At 29.3% G+C, this 19654-nt stretch overlaps 1 protein-coding gene across 1 annotated transcript; it reads right to left on the reverse strand.

Annotated features, from left to right (window-relative positions):
* Window positions 1-1642: 1642 nt before the first annotated feature.
* On the reverse strand, window positions 1643-10131 carry LOC109792034 (uncharacterized). The gene is made up of 9 exons (XM_020351417.3): window positions 9897-10131; window positions 7994-8143; window positions 6530-6744; window positions 6060-6130; window positions 5799-5961; window positions 4087-4258; window positions 2570-2728; window positions 2108-2196; window positions 1643-1967 (listed from the first exon to the last, which is right to left on the reverse strand). Exons 1-9 carry the CDS (start codon window positions 10063-10065, stop codon window positions 1872-1874), a joined length of 1284 nt encoding a protein of 427 aa, XP_020207006.1. The 5' UTR covers window positions 10066-10131; the 3' UTR covers window positions 1643-1871.
* Between the last annotated feature and the right edge of the window lie 9523 nt (window positions 10132-19654).

The raw sequence follows: 19654 nt of genomic DNA on the forward strand, positions 1-19654 counted from the left end.
TAATCTATTAATCTAGAGGACATTTGAATATCTTTTTCTTGTAACAGAGTTGGTAATCTATTACCCTGAATGGTAATTGATTAACAAAGTTACCTTGAAAACTCTTGTTTGAATTAAGTCATATTTCTATGTAAAACACTTGGTAGTAAATTACCTTTTTCAAGATAATCTATAACTTTATGGTTACTCATGGAAATACTAAAAAATAAAATTCTTGGTTTCTTAAAAAAACTTGATTAGTTCTTGAATTAAGCATTCATCATCATCATCAATCATAAACAAACGCACAGACGAGCCTATATCTATTACAATCAATACAATATCTTTTTGCATAGCTTTAAGCAATATCTATATAATGCATCATCAAAACTAAAACACTTTTGAGGAGTCTTCAAGATGTTCCATCATCTTCATCATCTTAACAATCTCCATCATCTCAACAATTACAATCATCTCTCTAAGACGTGAATACAACAATGTTTTGATATATAAAAAAAATTCTACAACATAAAAGATATATAGAAGAAATATGTCTATGAATGTTCTTGTATTTCAATCAAAAGCTTCTCTTTGTCTTGATCTTTAGAATTTCTTATGAAGTAGCTTTGGAGAAGATGACCATTGCAACACTTTAAGTCCAGCTCATAAGGTTGTTTCGTCTTTCTTTATTGTTTTCCTTGTGGTGGCAAGTAATCGTTAAGCACATTTAATACGAGCATTAAATGCATTTCACCAAATAATACCTCTTATCTGATTAAGGAGACTATTTATCAATTTTCCATATCAAACAGAGCTTGTAGAAATAATGTCAGTGCAGAAAAACTATTGTAGTGACTTTATCTACTTTTTTCTATGATTTCAGGGATTCGATTCTAATTGAAAGCATGGGTTTTCTTTTTAACAGATTTGCGAGTTTTCATATAGTCTTTTGATTTGATCTATTAAAGAATGCAACATTCAAAACAAACTTTATCACTAGTCTTAATAAATGATAAATATTTAATGTATATGAGATAGACTAGATATTTCATCTAATTAATAATCATCTTATAGACGATTTGCATCTTACAAATGATTTACGTCTTACACCTCGTCTAATAAACTTTTCAAAAATACGTTTCAAAGATATTTTTGCAGACATTTCTTTTATATAAAAATATTTTATTTGTTAGTATTAAAATTCTAAATATAAATGATCATCTTTTAATTTAACAATCTTCATAGTAGGTCGTTGGCCACCAAAACATCACCATCTCCACCCTACTTTACCGCCTACATTTGACCACCAAAATGTGAAGCAAAATGGTACCATCGAGCGACTCTTCATCCTCGAATCCATGTAGGAGGATTTTAAGCGCCACAGAAATCTTGCTGCCATCTCCATCGTCCTACCGGAGGGAGCTCCAAAGGTCCACTCGTTGGGACTGTCCATTGTGGCTTGAAGAGAGTGTAACCAAAGGAGCACGTATGAAAATTTTTTTTATTTTTTTAATCCTACCTATTACTTATAATTGATGTTACAATCTTTTATTAACAAAAGTGAGACAGGTGATTTCAATATATGCAAAAGAGACACCACGTGTTGTTTTGTTTAAAAAATAGTGAGCAATTAAGAATGAGAGAATCTGAGCAATTGACTGCGTTGAAAGTGTACAATTACGGAATGAGCAAATGAAATATAAATTCGTCAGAGAAAATTACATGTAATTTACACAATGTACAGCTACCATAATAAACCAAAGTTAAAAAAATAATTGTGTACGTGAGATGATGTTTTCTTTATTAGTGTAGTAATTCACTTATAATCCAAGTGGCCTTTTATGACTTCACATTTTAGGACATTGCTTATAATTCTCATCAGTTGAGTAATTTTAATCAAGAACATGATGCACAGCGAAAGGTGTGCTATCAACTTTTCCCGGATATCCTAACACCATCTCAACCATCATTTCAGCCGTACCCAAAGCCTGGAAAATACTCCATTATTAGAAGAATATCTAAAAGTTTATGAATTCAGAGTGGATGCTAACTATCTTTTAGTGTTAATAGGCAATGTCAAAATGCTATATTTTTATAATAAAAAAATTAAGTGCATTTGAGAACTCACCATTGAAAGCCCATTCCCTTCATGTCCAGATGCAAGGTACACATTTGACAAGTCAGGCACAGGGCCAATCACTGGCTTCCCATCAGGAACTAACAGTAAAAATTATACATGCAAGTCAAATAAAATATGTTGAGTAAAACGATTTTGAAAATGTAAATAAAAGATAATGTTTGGGTGAACTTTTTCAGAAATATTTATAGAATAAGAAGAAAAAAATGAAATATTTTTTTTCTTCATAAAATTAGTTTATTATAAATTAATTTGTAGAAACTTTCTTGTATTAATTTCTTCAAAATCTTATTTATAATTCATGTATAAGCTAATTTTAATTTATGAAAAAAAATTTAATTTTTTTTCTTCTTATTTTTTTCATTTAGAAATACTCAGAAGAAGCTCATCTAAACATCCATAAAGTATAAATAGTTCAACAGCATTAGATATTTAAGAGAAATGGTGACTCACTGTAAGGTCGTAGTCCTATTCTGACTTTTCTACTTGCACTTAAATCTGACAAGGAAAGTGTTTTCAATTTGGGAAAGAAATCTCCAGCTCGCTTCCATATGTAACTAACAACAGACTCGTCCAAATCGGTGTTGAAACCAACAAATTCACGGCTACTACCTACATAGTGGATAAGATTTTCGCTTTTTACCACAAGCAAAAGAATGTTAAAGATATAAATTATAGAAGCATTTGCATCAACCACAAAATATTGATCTATTTCCCAATAAGTATACTCTATATGGTTCTTATTGTAAGACACTCTTAATTGAATCATATCTACAAATATAAGTAGTTATATTAGTTAATTTTATTGAATATATAAACAAAATTTATGATGTACCAATTTCATCTTTTTTACTTATCATTAAATTTTCATAAGAGATTTGAAAAATGAAATTGTAAAATTTAAGAAGTGAAAGCATTTATTTCTTAAATTCTCTTTTTATATTATTTAACAACAAAAAATACATATTTTTACAATCTTTAATTGAAGTATAAGATGAAAAATAAATATTAATATTTTATAGAAATTATAAAGTACCTTATAGAAAATATCATTATTTCTCTTTAATTGAAGCATAAGATGAAAAATAAATACTAATATTTTATAGAAATTGTAAAGTAGCTTATAGAAAGTATCATTATTTCTTTTTACATCGTGTATTATAATAAAGATCGAGGGTCTACAAACTTATTTATGAAGGAAATGAAACAAATAAGACTTCAGTCAAGATGCACATGTGAATAATTTAATAACACCAATACACTATTCCCGAAAAGAAAACAAAAAAAAATGCAAAAATAACAATAAGTATCATGTTATATATGCAAATGAAACCATGAGCATATTATCATTGAATAATTGCCGCCACACACACTTGTTTGAATGGAAATCTTTTCAAAGACAAAAGATTGGTCGATATAAATAATAGTCAAAAAGGTTAAATATATTTTTATTTCTTTAAATGTGAGATAACTTTTATTTTGGTCTTTAAAATTTAAAACTAATATTTTTAGTTCCTTTAATTTAAAAAAAAAGTTTATTCTAATCCAACCATCTAAATGTAATTTGTGAATCTCTCACATAAAATTCAATTATTATTGTGGAAATCTGTCACATAAAATCTATTTTCTTAAGTCTTTACTGATGAAAACATTATATTAAACATAATTAATTAAACATAATTAGTGTTACATAATTGACTTAATATGCCATTTCAGTATTGTTGTATGTGATCCAGAAAAATTACAAGTTTTTTTCCAAAAAAAAAAAAGATAATTACAAAGACTAAAATCATTAATTTAAAATTTTGAGGGCTAAAACAAACATTAGTCCCAAATTTAAGAGAGTAAAAACATATTTAAATCTAGTTCAAACTTAGAATCAAAATATGCAATCATCTGACATATAAATTAGTTATGCAAGCTTCCTCGTTGCAGATATTATTTACATGGGCCATGGAAACGAAGCTTACCAAGAAGAAGATTCCCTGCTACGTCTATATTTGCTACCATTGAAACAGATAAGTGCTTTTCATGATCAGATGATTCTAAACCAGAAATTGTTGGATGGTTGAGATAATTTGCCTCCATCAAGCCATGATTCAATTGAAGAAAATTGAAATTCTCGAGCACAAGTAGGTGACCCTTCACACCAAATAGAAGAACACACAAAGGAACATAGCAATCAATCAATCAACTAAATAATCTGATCGACTTAAATCATTCTATGTATGCATTTTAAAGGAAATTGCTCGAGATGTGACTTTGTCACGTTTGCATGAGCATGTTGTCAATGGTTTTTTTTTTGTCAGCATGTCGTCAATAGTAATATATGAACCAACTTTGTGGTTTAAACATGATGATCCCATAACAATATGCCAAGCAAGGAAAGAAAACTCACCACACATACACACAAAAATAAGACTCATTCCAAACATGACCAGTTCATAATATAATCATACAAAATTGTTAGAATTACGAGATTTTATCTTACTTGAAATTTAAACAAGTTTTTAATAAGTTTTGTCATTTTTGCATGTTTTAGGTTTTTCTAATTTGTTAATGTAATCTCAAATGAATATGCTTAAAAAAAAGTGAGATTTTATAGAAATTTCAAATTGATTGTAAGTCTAAAAATATCTATTCTCTTTTATGAATTATAATGGAAATTTTCCTTTTCCAATTTAACTCCCCCAATTTCTGTCCCAAGTCCATTATTTCATTGTTTTACAAAATATTTTTAATAGTGATATCAAGAGTTTGCTTCCTATCGGTCGTGAAGCAAAATTTTTATTGAGTGATTGAATGGTAAACATAGTGAGACTAAATGCAAACACTAAACTAAACGGTTTATTCTTCAAGCAACTGTAGTACAATTATATCTTCTGACAATTTCTCATCCATAATTCCAATGTCTGAAGGTGAAAACTATGACATTAATTCCAACAAGACAAAGTACAACAATAGCTAATTACTATAACACATTATTACCCAAAGATGCCAAAGGATGGTCAATGTTTTCATGGCCTACAAGGAAAAACCAACCTAAAGGTATTAACTACGTTATGTTTATTGTGGTAGAATACAAGTATTATAGACAAGTTATATGTTAGGAACCCAGATTAGAAAATAAAGAAAGATGGTGTTTCTTGATTGGTAAACTCTAAAAGATAAGAGAGATAACTCTCCTCCAAGGGAATAAATGTCTCGATTTCGATTTCTCTTTTCACAAATAGCAAAGCTCAATTATCAAATGATACAGGATAGAATGAATCATTCCCCTTGGATCCAACCTATTTATTGAACTCATTCACCCCCTAACTAACTAAGTAATATCCTAACTACCTTAACGAATTTCTAAGTCCGAACAATACTACAATGTTGCAAAGCACAAACCCAAGTGATTTCAAAATATCTCATTTCTTGTTACATTAGAACTTATTTTAAGAGATTATTAGAGCAAGACTCAAATTTTCCTATCTTATCCCCCTTCAAAATAACCACCCACAAACTAAAGAGTATAATATAGCTAAGCAAATTCCACAAACTGTCATAACTTAAATTCACTTTACAAAGTAAAATGTACCTGAGTGCATGGTAAATGACAATATTTGGACAAACACTGAATGAATATGAATTCCTTGATATACAAGATTCGGTCAGTTCAAGCTGTATATAAACACACCTTTCTTGGTTTTACTGGAACATGCAATTCCATTCCCCAATTTCTGAACAAGTCCTGTATCAAACCACCAGTCCAACAACCAGCTGCAACTATAACCGCTTTTTTGCTGTATATTGTGTTCTTGGAAGTCTGAACAGCTTTGACCTCCCCATTGCTATAAGACCTGATAAAAAATTAAACAAACCATTTAGTCAACAAAATTTGTTTCCCTAATTGCTTTCATTGCCACAGTGCAACAAAAAGGGGGAAAAAGTATTAAACCTGATGAAGGATTTCACTGGCTCATTGTAAAATTCTGTATATCTTCCTTTTGATGCAAAATTCCTGTTAGTCTACACAACAATAAACTTGCTGACTGTAAGTTTGAAGCGACAAGTATAGGACATATTTGGATTATTGGATATACTTCTCCAAGTACTTTCAGAAGGAAAATTAAAGTAAGTTTTTCCGTAAGTTAAAAAAATCCTATGCATAAGTGAGAAAAGAGTTTTTAGAAAAGCTAACATGAGAGAGTTTTTACAAATTAACTTCTACATAAGTTAAGTTTAGCTTAGGAAGAAACTTGTTTCATTTTTCCTTCCGATTTTTATCTTTTAAAAGTATTTTTGGAAAACAAATTATCCAAACAGGTCCATAGCAGCACCGTAGCAAGTCTATGATTGAGAGAAAAATGTAAACATTTACAAGATGCAAGTATAATATATGCAAAGAAAAATGAACCAATACAGAACCTTTTCAATATATGCAACAGTACGACGAGCATCCAATTGGCAATCATCTGGTAGAAATGCAGCTGCAGTGTCTTTCTCCACCAACAGATCAGGTTCCTCTTTAATCAAATCACTGCTACACAGGTACTCCGCTTTCAATCCAGCTTCACAAAGTTGTTTCACCATCTCTTTTAGCATGTCTGACTCTTCTTGAGTTCTACCGATTAATAGGCTCCCTGTTGATCAAAAGAAATGTCACTTCATAGTTATGATTACTGGGAAAAAAGGCCTAAAACTTTCATTACTGTGAATATCAATGCCTCCTGCATATTGTTGTACATGACACTAATTGTAGACTGAAAATTTCACGCAATAACTTCTTCAGAATAATCCATAACAACCAATTAGCATCTCAAATTCACAATGATATGATAGCATATATGATAATTTCAATCTGCTACTAGTTATATTAGCAATAGTATGAATTCTATTTCATTTTTACCACACGAAAATACACAGGAGGATCTACATTTCAAATTTAGAAATCAGCATGATCTACATAAACTTATTTCTCTTTTTAGGCTAAATTACTCTTATGATCTCTCTTGTAATTTAATTAGTTCAATTAGGTCACTTATTATTAAAAGGATCAATTTAGTCCCTTAATTTTTAAAAACTATGCAAAGTTGCTCTTTCCATCCAATTTCGACTATCAGTATAACTTCTTGTACATATGGCACAATTAAAAAGTGACATTGTCACTACATGTATAAGAAAACAATGTTGCTCTAAATTAGACGAAAAGGATAACATTGCATCACTTTTAAAGATTAAATGATGAAACTGAACATTTTAATAATAAAGGGATACAATATACAAATACATCAATTAAATAAAAAAAGAGAGGAAAAGAAAAGTAGTTTAGCTCTCTTTTTACAAACATATTAGTGCTTGCTTCTCTTTCTATCTGTTGTTCTCTGATGTCAAAAAGTGCTTTCAGAAAAAAATGTTAAGATTTGTTGCCTCATGGCATCAATAGATTGAAGCAAAAGATGAAGCTAGGTGCAAGTCCTCCCTAGTCCCTATGACCAGATGATCTGCTGGACTGAAAAGAGAATGGCCTTGGACAATGTTCCAAGCATACATTTCACAGATGCATGCATGCTATCAAACTAAAGGAAGATATCCAAAACACTTCCTACATAACTAAATATAGTTTTGTGATTAAGAAATTGCATATAAAATAATAAAAAAAATCATAATTAAAACTCAACCAGACACTTCTTTTTTGCTTCCCCACTCCTATAATGCAGCATCTGCAGTCTGCACACTACACTGATGGCTCACTAAGAGACGCAAATTTTATATGCAGCTTGAAATTCAGTGAGACACATTGGCGTGACTCCCTTCCAAATTGCAGTGGAAACAAAGAGAAATTTGCAGAAAAATTACAGGTATTGCAGTAGGAACATAGATAAATCATACCACACACTTTCCAACCCAACTCCACCATAGGATCCAAGCCTTGCTCTTCTAGGCTCTGTGCCAGCATCTTCCAAAGTTGATGGCTCCTCCTCGTAAGATCCCATGTAGCACTTCCAGGGGTTTTGTGTATCATCCATAGATTTCCTTGTCCTACAACCAGCTTAGACAATTGGAAATGCTGTCTTTTTTGCTGAGTATACAATTGGAAAAGCTCATAACCGCTGATCACTAGTTTTTTTTTTTTTTTTTTTTTTTAAGAATACATAAATAAAAATGGAAATAATATCGATTTCATCCGTTTCTTCACATCATTTTGAAGAGAGCAATTTCATGTGAAAAACTAATTTATCTTTTTCTCTTATAAAGATTTATCTAAATAAAACTTATACATGTTTATTTCATATTTTTTTTAGACTTAAATTAAATACTTCACAAATACATATATAGGTGAGGTATAAAAAAAATGGATATTAGCTACTTACGGATTTAGATTAAATATCGATGCTACATTATTATGGCAAGGATGTATATTTTTTGTTAATTAAATATATTTTTAGTCTTTTAAATTTAAAATAAATTTATTTTTTTATCTCTCAAATTTAAAATGATTTTTTTTTAAATTTCTATAATTTTTAAAAAAAATTATTTTAATTCTTCATATCACTCACTAATAAAATATTTAAAAATGATAAATTGAGATAATTATGCATTTATGTTTAATGTGATGTATTTCACATATTTTCTTACAAAATTTTATAAGAATTAAAATAAACATTTTTGAAGTTTGGTAATTAAAAAGATCAATTTTAAATAAAAGTTTAAAAATGAATGTCATTAAATTTAAATAACTAAAAATATATTTAAATCTTTTAATTCTTTTTATGTCGATACCTATTTAAGATAGTAAATGCACACATGAACATACCGGCATTTTAGCAACGCTTCCATAATTATGTGTTTTCCCCAAAATGGTTCAGTTTTATTTTATTATTATTATTAAGCTCTAAAAAACCATTGTATCTAATTCTATAATTTATTAATATTTTAGTGACTGAATTTCACAGACTAAATATTCATTATATATAACTAAAGTTATATTAAATTATATATACGAATAAACACTAAATATAGAAATTATATTTATAATTTATATAAATAAATATTTTAAAAATATAAATTATATTTTAGATTTAATATAAATAAATTATATTGTAAAAAAATATTTTTCATTATCGATAATTTAATTCAAAAATATTAAATTTAATTTATTAATAAATATGATAAATTAAAAAATAAATAAGATAAAAAATTAAAAAAAACCCCGATAAACAATTTATAAAAAAAAGATAGCTCCTAAAATAATAACTTGGTTCGTAACCAAAAAAAAAAAAAAAAAAACTAGTGCCTTTGCAATTTCAAGGAAGACGTAAATTCAAATAATCCTTCTGTTGCAGCTAAAAACATTGTGTATAAAGAGCTAAACAACATGACGATCGTTACTTTAAGCTATAGGGATGCACGAGTTAGAGTTATCACTATTTCCATAACAAAGGGGAACGAGACCTAATCAAAATTCAGCATACAACTACAGTCTCTGATTCTGCAATATTCCAAAACTCATTCCCGAAACTAAAACAGTCCACTTATCATTTGAAAATTACAAATTTCAATTTTGACTAAAAGATAGAGTTAAATACCGTGTGAAATAATACTGATTTTGATGTCGTTGGAAATCCCTTATCTCATTATTCAAGATGGTTTTAGAGTTTAGTCAACCATATCCAATTTCGTAAGTCTTACATCTACTCTTCATTTATATATACAAATTTAATTATATAATCAGTCGATATGGAACCTCAATGTATGAAAAGAAATGGATATATACGTTATAATACACTTATACCTGCACCAGTGGAACCAGAACAAGGTACATCCTTATCGACTATGGCGACGGAGAGGTCAGAAAACAAGAGGAAATGGCGAGCAATGGTTAACCCAATGATGCCAGCACCCACTATCACAATGTCATACGTAGGATCATCAACGTGGTTAAGGTTCGAGTGTGGAGCCATCGCGGTTAGTGTGGTTGCGTTGCGAATGGAACTCTTGTTTTTGGTTCAGCTAGCTGCTACCTGCTTCCGCCTGTTTTTTTTTTATTAACTCCACAAACAACAACTTGGATGCAATCAATGCTCTTTTTGGTTTTCGCGCCATTTCTCGACTATAGCTTTCGCTTATTTTTCATGAGTAAGTAGGGATGGCAAATATATCCGTACTCACGAGTAATACCCGAACTCGTCCCGATTTTGACGGGAAATACTCGGTTTGACCGAGTATGGGTAAAACTCGATATATTAAATCGGGTACGGATACGGGTATGGGTATGGATATGTACTTACCCGTCCCGTACCCGTCCCCGTTCTCATTTTTAATTTAATACCTACTTTCAATTTAATTTTATTAAAGAATTTTAATATTTTTTTATGTGTGATTATTTATTATAATATGAGATAAAGAAATAACCTAATTATAATTATAATATAATTAAAAAAATAATTTAAAAATATTATATTTTTTAAAAAAATTAAAAAATAAAAAATTTGATTGGTACGGGTACGGGTACGGGTATACCCGATACCCGACGGGGACGGGGATGGGGATGAAAATCACATACCCGACAGGTACGGGTACGAGGACGGGGATGAGTTTGGCTCGCGGGGACGGGGACGGGTATCATGAAACCCGTACCCGCCCCGCCCCGTTGCCATCCCTATGAGTAAGTGTTAAGGTTTAGGGTTTAGGATTTTTTATATTTGTATATTGTTAGTATAAAGTTTTTTTACATTGACAATCAATTATATCTTTTAATAGTATCATGTCAATTGTTTATTTAATTAAATAAAAATAAAATAAAATAATTTAAAAGATTTGATTGGTTGTTTATGTAAAAAAATTTACAGATGATTAATTCTTTTTTTATTCCAGAAATATGGCTCAGCATGCCATGGCACATGTATGGCATCAGGTTCTGGGTTGCATCGGATTTTCCCGTTTGTTTTTGGAGCCTGCTTTGGTTAATTTAATAATTAATAGATAAGCGTGAGAGATTCGTGTTTGATGGTGTGGATCTCTCCGCCACAAAATGGATTTTCTAACTTTTTGTCATTTGTATTGTATGCACTTTGTCTCTCTTTTTAACACTTGTAACAAACACTTCCTAAAAAATATTTACGTATACATATACTTGATCTTTCGATTCTAGCATGGAGCAATATTATACATCAGAAGAAATTGCATAGCGCTAGTAGTGCGGTTCAATTTTTGAAACAACAAAGATAATAAATTTGTAGAAGAAACTTGTGAAAGAAAATTTCTAGTGGGGACGTGCACCACAGAATCTTGCTCAATTGCTCATTGCCGGCATTTTTTTTTTATTATTATTAACATGATCACATGATGTCTAAAAGTCCACAAAGATTAATTATACTAATAGAATAAGAGGGTGCAAAAAATCTAAAGCAATCCGATTTATATTAAAAAAAAATATAATCTATTTTGAGAAAAAATTTAACCAATCCAATTTACAAAATCAGTTCAATTATTGATTTATTTTTATAAAGTGAATTAATTTTATTTTTATTATAAAATAATTCATATATAAGTACAGTGAATACCTGCATCACATCAAACCAATCTAGTTTTAAGAAATCAAATTCATATTTTAGAAAGATCAATCTATTAACCAATCTACTTTTATAAAATAAATTAGTTTGATTTAGTTTGAATTTTTCATAAATCTGTTTTATGAACACATCTATCACGAAGTGTAATTTTCCTCATTAAACATTATTTTAACACATCATCAGCATTTTCTAATTAGTTCATTAAGTGGACTTTTCTTTTCTATCACTAGCTTCCATCCCTTCCACATTATTTTATAGGATAGGTGTTACAATTCAGGATACTATGTTAATCTAATTAAAAGCATCTTCAATAAAAAGAGTTTATGATATATCTTACTAATAAACAATTGTGCTTATCAATTAAAAAAATCATATTTTTTTTTAATTTTAATTCTCTCAACTAAGAAGAGTACACAAATCACTTCTACAAAAAAAAAAAAAAAAAAAAAAAAAAAAAAAAAAAACCAAACAGTTATGCATTATCAACCCTTCATCACCAACAAATCAAAACCTAATCACCCATTATCATTATATATTTATCATGATTATGTAATTTTTTTATTTTTAATATTTAATATTTTATATACACATTATATTAATTGTATAAATTTTATTATTAATTTTTATATGGTAAAATATTATTTATTGTGCTTAATTAAATTAATATTTATGATTACATTAATTTTATATACCTAGTTTAGGCGAGGGTTGGAGGCAACTAGCAAGTTAATTCCTCCAAACGATAACTATGAGGATATACACACGCAATTTTTAGTACCGAAATGGTAATATAAAAAAAAAGTGTTATATTTTTTATATTTTGATTAATTCAATGTGGATATATCTTTTAGATAATAAAAACAATGATTTCATTATTATTTATTCTTTATAAAGCTAAGAAAAAAAAATTGTTCTTTAATATATATTTTACTTCTTTTTTCTCTCATAAAGATATTGAATAGAATGAACTTTTTTTTTTCAATTGAAATTTAGAAATGAACATTTAAATATCCTTAAAAACTAGTAAATAAATCCAAAACATCTAAAATGTAATTAATCCTGTTGTGGAACAAGCTATTATTGCAAAAATTGGTGAATATGACCAACTATCATTAAGTATCTCATCTTTAGACCAAAAAAAAGAAAAGCAAAAGGTGGAATACCATAGAGAAAGTATACACATTAAAAAAAAAGTTTTTGTAATTGGTAGATGTTTTGTTAAATTGACCATAGAAACTTATTTTGACTTTTATCTGGAGAATAGCCAACAAAAGCTTCCATTGAATGAATAATGGATCTAGATCCTCAGAACAATGCTTTTGAATAAGAATGAGTAATCAAATGAAATAAAATGGCTCGATAAGATCCCATACCTAGAGCTAACATCATATAACCCAATTTAGACACTGTGGAATTGACCAAGTTTTTCTTAATATCTTTTTGTGCAATAGCTAAAGTCACTCCCAATACTACTATCATACCGATAAAAGTTATTTCATTCATTATTATGGGTAGAACTATGAAAAGAGGAATAAGCCAAGAAACAAGAAATATTCACACCACTACCATAGTAGCAATGTGTATAAGGGAAGAAATAGGAGTAGGCCCTTCCAATAGCATCTCGTAGCCATACATGAAGAGGAAATTGAATGGATTTAGCGACTGAGCCACAAAATAGCAAGAGGGCAAACAAAGTAAGAGAAAAAATATTAAATTTATTTTTATAAATCAAGTTATTTATTATTTGAAATAAATCCCAAAATTCCAAACTACCCATTATTCAATAAAACCTAAAATTCCCAATAATAACCCAAAATCCCCTACATGATTAGTTACAAGTGCTTTTTGATAAGCATTTGCCGCAATAGGACATGTGAACCAAAAAGCCTATTAATAAATAAGAACACCTTCTGTTGTGGGTTATAAACCCACTCTTAGTACTGAAATAAGTTCTTTACAAGAAAGAATTACTTTTATCAAAGAAAGGGTCCATAACTTCTATTCAAGTAGTTTATGTACCCACAAAAGATTTAACTAATTATGCCCTTGCTACAACATTTTCATATTTAGATGTTACTAATGTACTATCAAGAAGATTAGCGGCCAAAGGTATCTATCCATCAATAGATCCTTTAGATTCAACGACAACTATGCTCCAACCTCAGATTGTTGTGAAGAACATTGTGAGACTACACAAAGAGTTAGTTAAACAAACTTTACAACATTACAAAGAACTTCAGGACGTTATCATTATTCTTGGCTTGGAGAAATTATCTGAAAAAGATCGCTTAATTGTAGCAAGAGCATGAAAAATTGAGCATTTCTTATCACAACCTTTTTTCATAGTAGAAGTTTTTATAGGTTTATCAGGAAAATATGTTGGTCTAGCATAAACAAATAGAGGGTTTAAATTGATTCTTTCTAGAGAATTAGACGGTCTTCCTGAACAAGCCTTTTATTTAGTAGGTAATATCGATGAAGCTACTACAAAGGCTAAGAACTTAGAAATGGAGAGCAAATTGAAGAAATCAAATGGTTTTTTTCGTAGCAAACCAAGGGGTTGGTTTACTTTTGGACATGTGTCATTTGCTCTACTATTCTTTTTTGGGCATATTTCGCATGGTGCTAGAACTTCTTTCAAAGATGTTTTTCCTAGTATCAACCCAAATTTAGACGCTCAAGTAGAATTTAGAGCATTCCAAAAACTTGAATATCCAACTACAAGCAGGTAGGCAGTCTAATAGAACTATTTTTGTTCCTTTTCTACTTTTTTTGTTATAATTTTGAGTTTCACATCTATATAACTAGAAAAATCTTGATTTAAATCATTGTATTTGTTCTTTTTTTTTAGGGGGGAGGGGGAATGAGCCCCAACAAATAGGTAGAAAGTTATAATTGAAAATCACAATCAAATATATGGAAGCATTGATCTATACATTCTTCTTAGTCTCAACTTTAGGAATTATATTTTTCACTAACCTTTTTAGAGATCCCCTTAAAGTTCCAATGAAAAACGAAATAATTCTTTATTATCCTAATTGAAGTAATGAGCCCTTTATATATAGAGGGATCATTTCTTCAACTAGTCCCAATGTTCTTCGAATGGATCTCTTAATTGTTGAGAGGGTTGCCCAAAAGCAGTAAGGCTTACCTAGTAAAACTTACAAGTAAAGTAGATAGAGATGGCAATTAGGGTTGTTGTTTCCATTATTATAGTTCTAAAGTTTCAAGATCACAATAGATCATTATCTTTACAGCGAAATAATATACAAAGTCAACAGATCTCAATGAATAATAAATAGTATTTATGTCTACTCAAATCGTTGAGGATAATTCTAGATCTGGTCCAAGACAAACTATTGTAAGGGATTTATTGAAACCATTAAATTCAAAGTGTGGTAAAGTAGCTCTAGGGTGGGGAACTACTCCTTTGATGGGTGTTGTAATGGCTATATTTGCAATATTTCTATCTATTATTTTGGGGATTTATAATTCATCCATTTTAGTGGAAAAAATTTCTATGAATTAGATTCACAAGAATCAAGTAATTTGTTTTTCAATAGAAAGGAAAGTCAAACATTTAAGTTTCTTATTGTTTGTTAGCTTATTCCATTTTTATTTGGTAGTTTGATCGTCAAATTTATTTGTTTATGTATTTCTGGAATGAGTGTGTGACTTGTTTTAATTGATCTTATTGATAATACAGAACAGAAAAAGGATTTGTCATCTTGATAAAAATGGTTTAATCCCCTCAAATATTTTTTCTAGTCTTTAGAGCACGATCTTTAGAAAATAGATTATAAAAATATTAGAACTATGATTCATACTAGGGATGAGAATAGGTCAGGCTAGCCTAGACTTTGAATATATAGGTTTGGTCTATTCTGCAAAATTAAAGCCTAAACTTGATATGCTGTCTATCATAAGCTTTTTTATAAGTTTGGCCTGACCTTTTTAATTTTTGGTCTGGCCTGGCCTTTTTAATGTCTAGTCTGGCCTAGCCTTTTTAAAGTTAGGTTTAACCTATTAGCCTATTTAAAAACTATTTAAATTATTAATGTTAATTAGGTCAATAAACTTAATTTTTAAAAGTAAACAAACTTACTTTTAAAATATAATTTATTCAATATTATTAAAATTTAAATTTTAAAAGAAATATAGGAGAAAAATTGAATTATCTTTTGTTCAAGGGACAATTCATGCATTGCCATGTATATTGATGTACATTCATACATAAGTCGTAAACTTATAAACTTATAATAAAAAAATGTATAAAAACTTTAAATATCGATAATTTATTTTTATTTTATAAATTTATTTGTTTATTTATATTTTAATAATATATATTAATTGTTTTATATTATATAAATAAATATGTTGACCTATCAAGCCTAACAAACTTTTTTATAAGCCTAAGTCTGACTTGTTTAATAAAAAAGTTTAAGTTTAAACTTGACCTTTTTATTAAATAGGTCAAGCTAGGCCAAGCTTTAAAAAGGTTAGACCATAGGCCTCTATGTAAGGTATGATATATTTTCATCCCTATACTAAATATTTAAACCTCGCAACCGGACTTAAAAAACATTTCAAAGAGTTTCAAAAATAAATGGAATAAATTTTCATCCTTCCAAGTTTTTGGAGCTTTAACTTTATTTTTTTTAATCAAAGAACAAATGTTTGTTTGAATTTTTTTTTTAATATATTTATTCATTGAATAAGTGATGATCCAGTTAGGGATGGCAAAGTGGGCCATGGCCCGCGGGCCGGCCCGTTGGCCCGCCAAAAATTGGCGGCCGGGCCAACTATTTCAACCCGCCAACCCGTCAAGCCCGCCCCGCCAAGCCCGCCAACCTGCCAGGCCAAATAACGGGCCGGCCCGCCACAACCTGTCGGCCAGCATATAATTTTTTTTTTAATTTAATTATTTTTATGTTTATTTTATTTTGATGTAGAAGATGGGGATGAAGATGATTAAGAAAAAAGTAGAGACAACTTCTTTCAAGAGAGCTTCTAATATTCTTAAAATAAAAATTTAAAGTTAATTAATTGTATTTAAACTTGTTTTGTGGACTATCAAAAAATTTAGTTTATAAATAATTTGTAAGTTTATAATTTGGTTTTGATTTTGGTGTAAATGGACTAATTTCTATTTGATTTTGTTTTAAGTTTGTAATTTGTTTTTGTTGAACATATATTATGTACAATATGTATGCATTTTTAATTTCATATGGTTATATTTATTTATTTGTAGCAATTTTTTTTTATTTGACCATAAAATATTTTTTTTCCATTTTTTTCCATTTTTATTTTTTGTAAGCGGGCCAGCCCGCTAGCCCGCTAGCCCGCCAGCCCGATCTTAGGCGGGGCGGGCCAGCATCTCCAGCCCGTTTTACATTGGCGGGCCGGCCCGGCCCGTCCCGTTTTTGGCGGGCCAATGGCGGGCTGGGCCAAAACGGGCCGGGCTGGACCGTTTTGCCATCCCTAGATCTAGTGGTTCTTACTCAGGGAATTTTTGGACTTCGATTTCAAGTTTCTTTTTTTTGAATCATTGTGGTTATAGTATGAATATGATGTTTTTTAAATTGATTCATATGGTTCTAACAAGAGAATTCCTATCAATAATCAAAATTCAATAATATAATAATAAAGAACACAATAGAAAAATCACATTACACAAAAATAAAAAATAAAATATATAGAATATTCAAGAGGCCTGAAAAGATCGAGATAAAGATGAGTGAGCTAACTTGAGATTTTGGCATTATAACCCAAAGAGTAGCTTTTGTATTTCTATTTTTTTCTTATCATAAAAAAAAATTAAATTATAATCATAGTATTAGACTAAATACAGAAGTTTCAAACTTTCTATTATACATATTTGTTTTCATTACAACCAATATTGGGGTATTTTTGTTTGAGCCGCACAAGATGAAATTCTCATATATGGTTCTTTGGGGAGGGGGGTTCCATTGGTTTACCTATATCAATAAAGTTTATGATTGATTTGAATAACATCTTGAAATTTAAGCGATTGTTGATGATATAACTAGTAAATACATACCTCCTCATGTGAATATATTTTATTGTTTAGGAGGAATTACACTTATTTTTTAGTCCAAGTAGCAATGAGATTTGCTATGACCTTTTATTGTCGTTTGACCGTTACTAAAGCTTTTGTTTCTGTTTAATATATAATGACCGAGGCTAACTTTGGTTGGTTAATAAGATTAGTTCATTGGTGGTCGACAAACATAATGGGCTTAACGATGATCCTACACATATTTCATGTGTATCTCACAGGTGGTTTTAAAAAACCTCGCAAATTAATTTGGGTTATGAGTGTAATTTTGGTTATATTAACCACATCTTTTAGTGTAACTGGTTATCTATTACCTTAGGGCCAAATTGGTTATTGGGCAGTAAAAATTGTAATAGGCATTCCCGAAGCCACTCCTGCGTCTTTGGTAGAGTTATTACACGAAAGTTCTAGTGTGAGATAGTCTACCTTAACTCATTTTTACAATTTTCATATTTTTGTATTACCTCTTCCTACTGTTGTATTTATGTTAATACACTTTTCAATGATACATAAGTAAGGCATTTTAGGTCCTTTAAGATGAAGATGGATCATAGATATTTGTAATCAAAATCATTTTTGATTTTAGGGAGGAATAAATTTCATTGCTATAAATAGGGATTATTTAAAGGAATAAGACATGTATTTGGATATTTCCATTCAACTTAACAAAATTGAATTTTTTTTTTTTTTTACATATACGAATAATTGAAGGAAACTCTTTGAAGAAAAATGAATTATGAGAGTGTTTGACTTAAACTATTGATTCGACCACGCACATATATGACTTTAACTCATCTGCCACATTTAAATTTACAATTAAATGTGTCTTTTTTCTAACCACCAACAAAGGTTTCAATAGAGGAGAGGGTAGGCTGGTTTTATTTGAAGAGAATCTTTTCTATAATCAAACTTGATTTTTATTTTGGATGAGTAGGCTCCATAAGATCTAGTAAAATAAGTGATGTGGTATAATTTGAATTATATCTTATGTATTTCACTAAACCTACATGTATGAAATTGCATTCATTTCTTATGCATTTATTTGATTTTTTTATATATTATGTTAGTAAAATAAAAAGTGTTTTTTTTATTGTTTTGTCATTCCCACATAAATTATTTTTTTATTTGATTGATGGGGACAACAAACAATAAATGATAATAAATTAAAATATATCTATATCTACATATAGATAAATATAGATATATTATTTAAGAAAATAAAAAGAGAAGAAGAAAAAAATAAATAGTGTTTTTATTCAAAATGCCCCGTGATTTTCAACCAATTATGTGCTTCAATATAATTACCAACGGTAAGGGCTATAACTTGTTTCCAATATTCAGCGGCTTGATTAAGCCAAGATTCTGCAACTTCTAAGTCTCCTTGTTGAATGGCCTATTCTCCTCGGTCAGAATAGGTGAGTCAATTCTTTTCCTTAGAACCGTACTTGAGAATTTCCTGACTCATACAACTCGGTAGTCAATTCTTTTTTTTTTTTAAATTTAACTAAAAGAAAAAAAATAGTTATTAACATGAGTTTCAAACTTGAATTTTGACTAATAAAGAATTTCAAAGAATCTCATATTTTTTTAGTTTTATCTTTTCTTCTACCTTCAGGCAAAAGGAAGAAAACATTTGAATTAACACCCTCATTATAATTTACTGAAAAGTAACTATCTGGATTATATAGAACCTTGAAAAAAGTATTTTCTTTCTCATAAAAAAAAGGCTTTCTATCCTTGGGATTTGATACTACACCTCTATTAAAAAATCAAAGGATCCATTTTGTTACATAAGTGACTTCCTTACTTTTCTATCAAGAGATAAGTAAGAAATTTTTATTGTATCGACTCAAAACTATGTTAATTGATCTTTTTCAATGCATCATTTATCAATTATAT

Source organism: Cajanus cajan, chromosome 4 (assembly GCF_000230855.2).
Source record: "Cajanus cajan strain Asha chromosome 4, NIPB_CcT2T_4, whole genome shotgun sequence".
NCBI lineage: Eukaryota > Viridiplantae > Streptophyta > Magnoliopsida > Fabales > Fabaceae > Cajanus > Cajanus cajan.